This window comes from Aphis gossypii, chromosome 2 (genome assembly GCF_020184175.1).
Source record: "Aphis gossypii isolate Hap1 chromosome 2, ASM2018417v2, whole genome shotgun sequence".
NCBI lineage: Eukaryota > Metazoa > Arthropoda > Insecta > Hemiptera > Aphididae > Aphis > Aphis gossypii.
Window position 1 is genome coordinate 2,019,862 of NC_065531.1, and position 12,952 is coordinate 2,032,813.

Genomic DNA, 12,952 nt, shown 5'->3' on the forward strand with positions numbered 1-12,952 from the left:
TTAGTACTAGGAAATATGTTGCTATGACACCACATATCTAAAAAATAAATCTAATATTATTACAACACATTCATTTAAAACTTGATATTAATATGTTTATTATTTATCAACATTAAACTCGAAATATTATCGTAAACTTACAGCTTTCATTAGGTCCATATTAACAATAGAAAATCCTCCGATTGTTGAATTTATTTTTCTAGCATTTAGTTGTATCCAAAAAATATTGATCTATAGTTGAAATATATAATGATTGTATTAATTACTATTCTGTATTTTAATAACAATAATATAAGCATTTTACCGTTTTTTTAACATCCAAGTCCAGATGGGATCCATGGTGGAGTTTAAGTTTTTGTAAACTCGCTGCAGTCCTGTTAGCCTACATGATATAATTTAATTATGCAATTAGTGTTATTATATTAAGCTAATAACTAGTATAATATATTTTTAAACATTATTACAATAGAAAATTATCTCAAACATTACAATTTCACATTACTTATATTAAATTAAATAATGTATTTATACGTTTTTTCTTTTTATCGATCTTCTATGCATTTTTTGATACACCTTTTTGTATAAATTGGTTTCATTCATTATATATTAATTGTGTATTTTTTTCAACATATCGAATGAGTATTTAAATTATTTTTATTTAGTAGCAATTATACTAGAAATATACTGTAAAATCGTATTTATACCTTGATTTAATTTGTCTGCAACACTTTTTATTTAAATGTTAGGTCTTTGTTCGAAACAATATTATTATTATTATGTAAAATCATAATTATAATCATTTATGTATAATTTCATATAATAATAAGTATAAATATTTGTATAAATATACATGTATTTATACATTTCAATTTTTAAATAAAAATAAATAATAATAATAACAATTTCCCTAATTTGTGGTTTAAACAGCAACGTCATACCATGTATAAGTATTGCTGAATTTTATATTCGTCTAAAATAATACTTAGTACCTACTAATGTTGATCATTATTTTATTACTTTATAGTTTATTACACTATAGCTCGCATAAATGCATGCGATAAATTGACTATCTACCGCGCATACGAATCTATTTCAAACAGTATTGACATCTAAGAAACTATCGATTTCCTCAAAACTCGAGTAAAAAAATCGTCAATCCGGTCGCTATATTATATAGTGTTTCCCCCCATTTACCATTGTGAAGCTCTAAAATCATAAGGTTATCTAGTAGCGGCGGGAAACTAAGTAAAAAAAGAAAAAAAAGCGTAGTTTAACCACGACTAATCTACTGGAAACCTAGTCGTACCATTGTAAAACCGTATTTATTTTAGTTAATGTATCGGTCAGCTCTACAGGGAAAACGGATGAACGTATAAAGTAGTCGTATGAGGTATCGATCGATCAGAAATATCGTGCAGATAATAATATAATATTATAATAACTATATTAGGAAGGACATTGAACCACGTGCCTGACCGGACAGACGGGCTCCCGTGTAACAGAAATACGACAGTTGCAACAGGAACAGGATAATCTCGCCCACGTGTTCGACGATAAGTACGGCGGCTATGCGGGCAAACTGATGAGTGCCTTGCACGGTGGACGATAGCTCGATGATTCGGAACACGACCATGACGATACGGACCACGTTGTACGGCCACTTGAACAACAGCATGATCGAGTACGACCGATTGAGGTGGCTCACCTGTCGGCCAAAGTCGTCAGCCACCCGGGCCAGACGGGCCACGCGCGCGGCTAGCGACCGGCGCGCGTGATGGCCCACGGCTTCAACTTCGAGCAGCCGATCGATGCGTGCGTAACCGCGTCCCAGGACGTAATACTGGAACGTGACCAGGCTGTAGACGGCTACCTGTCCCAGCGCGTTTATGCTGTACAAAAATATGACGGCAACCGGAACGGCCGCCGTGTACAACCATATGATCGCGACATACGCGACCATCATAGCGGCCGAGTAGTACTTGGCGGCCGCGGACAGCGACGCACTCTTGTCCCCATCCGTCTCCCGGATGAACGCCAACACGCGCTCTGTGCCGGCCAGCGAGGCCGCTTTGTGCTGACGTCCGTAGAACATGGTGCACATCAACGCCGAGAACGGGCCCAGGTTCCGGTTGGCCAGCTCGATGACGGCGAAGCAGTACGAGTCTTCGAAACACTTCCGTAAGGATGCGCCCACGTAACCGGAAGCTTCCAGGTAGTTGTAGTACATGATGAACGCGTCCAGCACTGCGTATGCCAGCCACACGGGCACGACGCACCAGTCGAACGCGTACTTGTATCCTGTGGGTTAGAAAAACGACGATAATAAATTACTCAGCACTTCATTACTATGACGCCCGAGTGGATATGTAGATATCTATATAATTATCACTTATCAGGGTTGGGGCAGCAACTTTTATACCATTAAGAACTCAAATACATTTCTTAAAAATAATATTAGGTATATCTTGTACGTAGTATTCCGATTAGTAGGTAACGTTAGACTTAGACTGTATTTTCTAATTAGTGCTTATAGGCATTGTGCAGTTTTTGTAACATAAAGCATACAAAAATATTCAAAGTAGAAAACATAAAATAGAACACTAATAGTTGTCAATAAATGTACGTTTTTCATCAAGTGGTTCACGTTTTTAAATGGTTTATGTGCAATCGTGCTAAAAGCAATGTATAATTTACAAACTTATCGAAGTTGACGTGCTTTATTTATTATTACTCGTTACGCGTGCTTTACATAAATTGTACAATTTATTATATAGTTTATTGTTTTTATCCTGATCCCTGTTGAAGTGTGTATCGTATTTTTTTTTAATCGAATTTAGATTATTTTAATTCAGTGTAATGCTAGTAAATTATGTATGACTGTTATACTACATTTAATCATTTAAAAAATTTTAACCTGGTTTTTTTTTTTTTATTAAGAAAGTGTTTTTATGTATAAAAAAATAATTTTAATTTTTAATATTAATTTTTATTTTAAATTAATATGGAATTAGATACACTACAATACAAATAATGATATTATGAGCCGTAGATATTAATTTACTTTAAAATACGTAGTTAATTAAACGTTTTACTTGCATAATGAAATATGAACAAATAATATTAATTATCTAAAACTTCTTACAATCCTGTACGTGAAAACGATTGCGCAAGTTACATTCGGGATGCAATTCATCTAAAATGGTATACATTTATTTGATACAGATTGCAATTTGTGTGCATCTGTCGTCATTTAGATAGAAATTAAAACACGTTGGTGGACAATACTGCTATAGCAGTAATTTCAAAAATTGATATCGGGGAACTCTTTCAAATATTACTGTTATAGCAGTAATACGAAAACCGTCAAAAAAATGTCAGTACTGCTATAGCAGTAATTAATTGTATGGTCTTATATGAAAGAGCATATTGTTCTGCCTCAGTAGATTTCAATAAGCCATCGGACACTGTCAAAATAAAGCCAAATAAAAATAAAAATAGTAAATTTCTCCTGTTTATTTTTATCCCTGTTCGTGTGTTTCCATTAATATATTATAATAATAATAATCAACATTATGCAGCTTATATTTTTTTGGAGTCGATTATAAGTTGTAATTATTTTTTTTTTAACTAGCATTAATTTTTCCTTTTTAATTTTTAAAAATGGTGATGTGACGTTTGAATAGTTTATTTTTTCCTTTACATGTATAGACATAATACATATATAATGCATATTGTATAGCGATATTTATTTTTGATGGAATGTCAAATAATATCTGTCTTATATTGTAGAAAACTTTAGTAAAATAATTTTGGACATAAATTAAAAACATTAAAATGTTTTATAGTTATACGGATCTATCCCAAATCAATCTATTGACCGGTGTAACAAGCCATATTTATCTCCAATAAATGTATGATAGGTTATAGTGAACGAGGGTAAATATTTACTAGGGTGTTTTGACATCCACTGGGAAAAATTATATCCTAAGATATTTTTAAAATCGCCAAAAATATACTGGAATATATTTACACCCCCTCTCCAAACACACTTTTAAAAGGTCGTTTTAAAGGGTTGAAGTATGCTGTGATATTTTTACCCATAGGGGATGTAAATAGTATATATTTAGTATTTACCCTTGGTAACTATAACCTAGAATACATTTACCATAAGTAAAAATTATTGAGGGTGCCTAATAGAATACTGGAACACTGACACTACCATATTATATTGGCACGTGCTTCAAAAGCAGTTAACTGATGCATAAGTGGTAGTGTTGATTCCGAAATACATACATGTATAGTGAAATTTCCATTTAACAAAATTTTCTGTTTGACGAATTATTTTTGAGAACTTTGACATTCATTGTAATTTGTTAATCATGCGCTATAATTCTATTTAATGAATTCCTCTATAATACGATTTTTATTTGTCTCTCGTGAGACTTCGTTATATAGAAGTTTCACTGTACAAAAATTATTAAAATTACTAAAAAAAGAAAATAAAACTGTGGATTTTGATATCATTATCAGGGTTGTGCAGTACCTACCACCTTTTATAATTTAATACAATTTATAAATTTCTTAAAAACAATATTGTGTCTTGTATCTAGTATTCCAATACCGTTATGTTTCGTTATGAGAAACATCGAGTTTTTTGAATTTACTTTTAATCCACGTATCGAGTGGTATTTTATACCTCGTACTTCATCCGAGTTTCTATTGCAGCGTTCGCCGACGTTGCTGATTCGTCTGCGAGTGATGGGTAGTCCACAGCATACTGCCAATGTGTGTGTCAGACGCATGTACTCGTAACAGCCGTCGTCATGAACATCGCCAGTGCGTTTATCGATTTTCATTTTACTCCCGAAAAAAACTCATATGGGTCGTAATATTGTGTTCAGAGGAGTATACGGTCTGCAGAACGATTACATGTTTCGAAGATCACTACTGCAACAATCGCTACAGCAGTAGTGTGTTATAAATAAGTTATAGTCCGTCAGACGCCAAAATATAAACCTGTGTAGTGTGTAGGTATACCATTTCGTTGCTCGTCAGATGGATTGACAATAATGATATATTTTTTTTCTTGAGCCACCGAAATCGTTTGTCAATAATTTTTCCAAACACCTTCACATAGGTAGTACATTATAGTGATGTGGGGGCGTACGCTGGACTGTATAGGTACTATATCTATACTATTATTTCAATATGTGCATTTCCGTATAAAATATTATATTGTGTAGTAACTCACTATACTTGAATTCTAAAATGTTTGTATATCTATATTGTAGTAATCGACCGGTGTGCGTGTATATAATTTACGACCGAATATATTGTTTGTTGTTAAATATTTATAGGGTACATTGTTCTAGAAAATTAGTATTGACTTAAATTTTGGCTTTTGGAACAATTGCGCCTGCAGCCTGCTCGCTTCAAACGTTTTGATTAAAACAAAAAAACAATTCAATTCATTTTTACGTTTTTAATATTTTTTTTTCGTAATTGTAGGTTTGACGTATTGCATATTTGCACCTTGATCGAAATGAAATTTGGTTACATAGATTTATTTCTATCATTTATCAAAATATTAAAAAACATAAAAATAATCCCGAATTGTTTATTCTTTATACTTCACTAAATAATTCATTATTATATTGTATTTTATTCGTCACATATTATTACTGCTCGAGTTTATTTTAATAGACTAAGAATGAAAGAATTTTCAGAAAAGAGCTCTTAAAATACTAATAATACAAAATTAATATTTTAAATATGTAGTTTTAGAATACAGATAACCAATAAAAATAAATATTAAATTTTTAAATAAACTTTTGTTAAGATTACGTTTCTTGTAATTATTATAGTTGTTTTAAGATCACAATCAATAGTGAGTTTTGTACCTATTATTTTTTATTACTTTTTATTTATAAACAAGTGATGTTGATGACAAATATATTTAGTTAATAACAATCGAAAAAAAAATGTAATTGAAAATCAAGGTCAAATTATTGTTATCGTTATCGTTATTCAACATTCATTAGAAAAAAAAATGGTAACTTATTTCGAGCTTATAATATTATAACTAAATAACAATAAAGAAATCAGCGATAATAAAAAATATTATTTGTATAATTTAAGTACTTCGTACATCATTAATTAATTAATAGTTCAACTTAGGTATTTTATACATATAGTTGAATTAAATTATTTTCGTTTTATGATTCCAATTTCCAACAAACAAAAATCTCATTTAATTTAAAACATACTAACTGGCTACTATATTATTTAAACAATATTAATTTATAAGAAATCTACTTTTAATATCCATTCAAATGGAATGTTGTGGTTGGTATACTAATGAAATACCTATAATGCCGTTATATCCACTTTTTTGTAATCTGTAATTTGAATTAAAGATATAAAAACAATGTAATAGTTGTAATATAAATAATAACTATCTACTATAAATATCATACAAAAAATAAGTATAAACTATGTTTGTATAATATCTTAAATATTATTTAAATTACTAATTACAAAAATTAAATTTTGTAGTATAACAACTAATTTATTAATTTATTCTAATTAAAAGCTTTCGTCTTTCGTCTGCACAGTCAGAGACTTTTGAGATGTTATATTTGTATAAAACTTAAAAATATCTAGGTAGTAGGTACCTGTTCCTATTCTATTTGTAGTTTATTTTAAACAATAAAAAAATCTTATTATTATTATATAATTTTTTTTTTACTAAAGAAAACACATTTTATCTATTGTCATTGTAAATTAAATTTGTATGAACATTTTTGCAAATAACCAAAATTATTTATTTTAGAAATGTCAAATATTATTTTATAATAATATACGTGCCTATTACTTATTATTTATATTATATTTATTATTGCTGTGCGGTAAAATATATATTTTTTTTAAACAAAAATATTTAAGAAATTATTCACTTTTATAAGATACAGGTTATTGTACCTATGTCACCTATTATAAACTCAAGATAAAATATATGTCCGTAATCAACATTATGATTTGGATATAATTTGATAATATTACATAATTCTGGTTAAAAATTATTTTATAGTCTATAAAGTTAATATATATTAGTTACCACACGTTTATATTACTTTGCATACCATTTAAGATATATGTAATAATAGATACATGGTATAAACTACAACGAATACTTATACCTACTTTTTTTTTTTATTAAATGAGGATTGTCATAAATTGTCATAATAGGAAAATAAAAAAATTAAAACAAAGCAAATGCCGGAGAAAACTGATTTATTTTGTGATGTACATATTAGTTTATATACATGTTAGTATAATTACATATTATTGTAATTTTTGGGCTATGGCATTTTTGAGTTGGTGACGTATGAGCTACATGACGAATTAACAGTTCTGAAAAAAAAATAGACAATCGTATTATAATACATATTAATTGTTAACTTAAACATTAATTAGGGAATTCATTTCAAGATTTCAAATACATATATTTTTTTGTAACTATATAATATCAAGCTTAAACTAATTTTCGAGGGTGATTCAAATTCTTTTACGGGTATTATAATAACTCAATTAAAAATAATTGTTTATTTTGTTAATTGGTTGTTGTCGATTAATTAAATATTTTTTTTGTACATAACATTGGGAGTAAAAAAATAATATTTTATGAATTTTTGAAGTATATTCATTTAACTGATTATTACTTTGTGTATATAATATAGGTAGTTGAGATTAAAAATAAAGTTTTCAGATGTTATTAGGGATATAATTAAATAAAAAATTAGATAATTAATTTAAGTATTGTATTTACCTACATTGATATATCTATTGAAATAATAAAATAAAATAATTTATTATTAGATATTGAATTGAGAATTTGTTTAAGTTAGAACAAATTATTATACGAAATTGATTGTAAAAAAATTCTAAACAGAAAAATCCTAACAATTGTATACATTGAAAACAATTTAGAATGAATTAAATAAAAGTATCTTTATAATATTTATTTAACCATAAGAATATATCAAATATTACATTATGCGTTTTTAATTTGTATTCTTAGTAACAGATACTCACCATCAATTGGCTGGTGGCTGGGGCGGCCTTGGCGACGGTCTTGATAGCCTTGGCAGATTGGACTTGTCCAACGACAACGATGTTCATGGATACTTTTTCAGCGCCCATTTTTGATTTTGGTTGGTTTTCGTGGAGTGAAATAAAGTGAAGACTACAATAGAAACAAAAATAAAGCAAACAAATAAGTTTTGGTCTATATAGAATAAAAAACGTGTAATATGTATAATGTATATGAATAATATGAATAATGATTATTGTTAGGTATTACTGTTTCGTACTTACCAAAGAATAGATTTGCACAAAAATGTGTTATGCCGGAATCGAGGAGCCGGTCGTCTTTTTATACTAACATTTGAGATGGGAAATGAAGGAGGAGCATCGTGGCGTGATATTAATATTATTATTGTGGTAAGATAATACGCGTGTTTGTGTACTACACGTATGATTTAAACGAAACTGATAAATGTTAAAAATGTTTAAATCGCATATCTCGTGAAAAATAATACGTATAAAATACGACAATTTATTGTATATTGTTGTATTCTTATAATATAGTAGTTATATTATAACTTGACAATAAAAAATATTATTATATATAATACAGGAAACCTGCGGGGTACCTGTTGGATGTCCAAACTCCAAATAGTGAAATATTCATTTAGAATGTGAATTTTCACAAAAATACATAAAACGGACTATTTAATGGAATAAACAAATTGACGATGGCAAAATTTATTATACTGAAAACTTTATATTTTACAAGAAGTGAAATAGATATTACAAGAAAATAAATACATTTTTGTGTAAACATGAACAATGATATTATAATTTTAAGATTTTTTTGAAAGGAATTATATAATAACATTTTATAAAAATATAGGCAATGAGAGAGGAAGGTCTAACCCTCACACGTCTCTCATTTATTTAACCCTGTTATATCCCGTTAGAGGTAGATAGAAAATGTGATTGCGCTCGAGAATAAGCCGAGAACACTCATTTAAATTAGCGCTTTCTCATATTAATGAGGAAATGACGCTTTATATTTATATATGAGTATATAAGCGCTATTAGTAAACACTTTACTTAGAATATTAACATATTCTTAAAACATAACAAATGAAAATTAGATTTTGTTTTGCAATAAAATAATACTGGATTTATAGTATATTTGATAAAACGATAAATTATAATAAATAAATTGAAAATTGAAAATAGTTTTATCTATTAAACAAAACTGTTTTGTGATTTATTTACTTTTGATTTTGATTTATATAATGTTTGAATAATATTGTACTTAATTAAGAGTATGCCAGTGTACTGTTTGTTTTCCCTCTCTGAACCATGCGCAACATAGAAAAAAAAGTAGTTAAAAAAAATTTAAGTCGCATAATTATTATATATAACCCAGCATAATATCCTAGGTTTAACATTTTTAAATACAATTTAGTTTTTATTTTTATTTTATATTTGATATTCAATTTATATTTTTGAGTTAAACATATTGTTTGTTAGCTATTTGCTCATAAATAAATGTCTTTTACGTTGATAACTTTAACTTACCTAATACCTTTATTTTGTAATATATTATGATCAATAATGACTATTTATTTAATTTTTAGATTATATTATTATATAACAAACTTCGTGCACTTTGTTGCTCATAAAAAAGAATTCGTTTTGAATTCGGTCGCCTAATACTAACATTTAGTGTAACGCCGGAGGATAAAATAATATAAATAATATTTTTGATTTTCTGTTCGGTGTATAGATGATATTTCCGGCATATTAACTTGATATAGCTGTCCTGGCCAGCGTTGCTTTTTTTGATCATTTAATAACAACATTTTTTTTTCTATTTTTTTGTTGAACGATCCAAATTTGATTTTTTTTTATTCTGAACTAAATACTAACAGCTCATAAAGTTTAAATAGAATGAATCAAAAACAACGAAAAAGTTTTGTACTGATATTCTACATAATTACATAAACTATTCACTAAAATACTAATTTCTAATTATACCTAATAGGTAATTGGTAACAAGGATAAAAAATAAAATCATTATGTTCGTATTTGCGGATTATTAAAAAATTAATTACTTGATTTTTCATAAGATACAGAAAAAGGTTTAAAACCTGTTCCGTAATGTACTCTTTCATTAAAAAAAAATCACGATAATCGGATGAGTAGTTTCAGAACACGCATGACAAAGATTTCCATTTTCACATATTTATAATATATATACCTAACCTATTTGGGCTACTAATATTTTACTATTTCATTTTGAGCTTGTTCAAGTAATATCACTACATATTGAGTCCCCTGTTAAATAATAATAAGGTATAATATTTGTTATAAAATATATAATAATAATTATATTATATATATTATTATATTATATTTAATAATATATTATAGTTTACTCGAAACGGTTACTTGAATGAAAAATATAATTTTAAATAATAATATTAATAATTTACGTTGTATTTGTAAAATATATAATAAGTAAATAATAATTAAATATATAAGTTAAAAAAAATTAAATTTAGTAATGATTAAATCTTTAAAAGACATGAACAAAAATTCCATTTTATAATATTAAAAACACCTATGACGACAAATAAAATCAATTGTAAAATAATTAAATAATAATAATTGTGTATATTATAATTTAAATGTATACCTTAATTGTAAGTTAATAACCTTGTATAAGATGCTGTGACAATAAAATAAAAAATAATAAAAAATAATAATAATTGTGATTAATTGAACTTAAATAATATAATAATATAATTATTGAATGTATTGAGCATAATAATTTAATAACAATACATTTTTTATGTAAAATAATTTTTTTATTTATAATATTAATCTGCTGATATTAAATTATAATATTTCAGAAAAATATAATATTTAAATAAGAAACAAATTAGTACTCGTATTTTGCCGCGATTCTTTGTAGTTTAATCCTTTTTAGTAAATAACTCTAATGTTAAATATTTAATAAGGATAGTTAACATTCAGAAAGGGAAAAATGACTTGAAATAATGCAAATCATAATATTATTATCGTTAATTATTGTTCTTTACTATACTTACTTAACCATCGAATTATATCTGGTGCGAATCAAGATATTTTAAATTTTGGTAATGAAGGCCTACGTATCATACATAATATATGTATTATTAGGTACCTAATACCTATTAGATAATAACATATTTATTTTTAAAATAACGAAAAGTTTGATATGAACAAAAATAAATTAATTGATTAGTTTTATTTTGGCCATCTTAATCCCTTCATTCGTTTTTGTCTTGTACATCTATTTTCACGTCCAGACGGGGTTACTTACTAAAGCTACATTTTGAGATTATTATTTGATTTTTACTCTGTCACAATAATCCATATTATAGGTAGTATTTTGTATTAATGCAATGTCTTTAAACAAAGATAAAAATGCATTATTTACATAGATATCTAATACAGCTACTAATTCGTATGATTGTTATTTTCGTTATTGTTTATTAAATCAATACATAATATTATTATCAACTATGTTAAAAAACATTATTATAATAATATTGGATATGACATAAGTATACTTCCTAAACAAACTATTATATTTGGTCATAGTAGGTTCATTTATTATTGTTATGTATACAATAATATTGTATGGTGTGAGAATTATTTGAACGTATTCAAGTATGAAAATATTAAAAACAACGGCGTAAACACAATAACAATAATATAACGTAATGCGCGAACGTGGCACCACTCGACGATGACCAACGGACGTACACCGTTGTACAATCACGCCATGCCGCCTGACGCTAATCAGAGGTATAAATAGGAGCCCGGCTCCTCGATTTCGGCATAACACATTTTTTGTGCAAATCTATTCTTTGGTGAGTATCTACTTACAAAATAATAACAACAGTTTATAACATAATTAAACCATATTGTTAATTCACAACGTTGAAAACTTAACCGTTTCATTTAATTATTATTTATTTATTTATTTTATAATTTTCAGTCTTTTCTCTATTTCACTCCACGAAAACCAACCAAAATCAAAAATGGGCGCTGAAAAGGTATCCATGAACATCGTTGTCGTTGGACAAGTCCAATCTGCCAAGGCCATCAAGACCGTCGCCAAGGCCGCCCCAGCCACCAGCCAATTGATGGTGAGTACCAACTCTACATTTAGGCCTATTTATAATATTCATTCAACTTTTGAATGATTAACAAATTTCTATATCAAACTTTCAGAATTATTTAGATTTGAAAATTTGTTGAATTTCTATATCCTAAATTTAACTAAAATTATATATAAAATCACAAAGTTTCGTTATTAGAAATTTAAATCAATTTTTTTTTTTACAACAATAGTACTTACAGTATTATAATTATAAATTATCAATGCAAATGATGAAATATGAAAAAAAGGTTTTTCTAATTTGTACTGTACAAGTATAATATTATTCTTTCTAAATCTAATTTTTACATTGTTTTATTTAGTTACCGATTTTTCTTATAATAAATATGACAATATAAATATAAATTTATAATCTAGTATACCTACATTTTGTGATTTTAAAGTTTGTTTCTAATCACATTATTTTCACTATGCTTATTTATTTTGTTTCAGAACTGTTAATTCAACATGTAATTCATACATCGCAAATCCAAAAATGCCATAGCCCAAACAATACTTTTATCTAATCAATATTATGTATTGACATTACAAAATAAATCAATCTTTTCCGTAATTTACACTGTTTTTTTTTGTTATATAGATACCTCATTATATTTTTAAGAGATATTAGGTACAGAAATAAGTAACATATTTTAATTATGAGAA

The 12,952-nt window shown here is 27.2% G+C and overlaps 1 protein-coding gene and 2 long non-coding RNA genes across 3 annotated transcripts; 1 reads left to right on the forward strand and 2 right to left on the reverse strand.

Moving 5' to 3' along the window:
- Positions 1 to 993: 993 nt before the first annotated feature.
- Positions 994 to 2,409, reverse strand: LOC126549939 (uncharacterized). Its single transcript, XM_050200441.1, has one exon. It carries the CDS (start codon positions 2,225 to 2,227, stop codon positions 1,442 to 1,444), a length of 786 nt encoding a protein of 261 aa, XP_050056398.1. The 5' UTR covers positions 2,228 to 2,409; the 3' UTR covers positions 994 to 1,441.
- A 4,867-nt stretch (positions 2,410 to 7,276) lies between these two features.
- On the reverse strand, positions 7,277 to 8,541 carry LOC114123689 (uncharacterized). Its single transcript, XR_007603911.1, has 3 exons — positions 8,377 to 8,541; positions 8,095 to 8,245; positions 7,277 to 7,413 (listed from the first exon to the last, which is right to left on the reverse strand). It is a non-coding gene; the product is annotated as an uncharacterized LOC114123689 (long non-coding RNA).
- Positions 8,542 to 11,832: 3,291 nt separating this feature from the next.
- Positions 11,833 to 12,860, forward strand: LOC114123687 (uncharacterized). Its single transcript, XR_007603912.1, has 3 exons — positions 11,833 to 11,996; positions 12,125 to 12,275; positions 12,740 to 12,860. It is a non-coding gene; the product is annotated as an uncharacterized LOC114123687 (long non-coding RNA).
- The last annotated feature ends 92 nt before the right edge of the window (positions 12,861 to 12,952 follow it).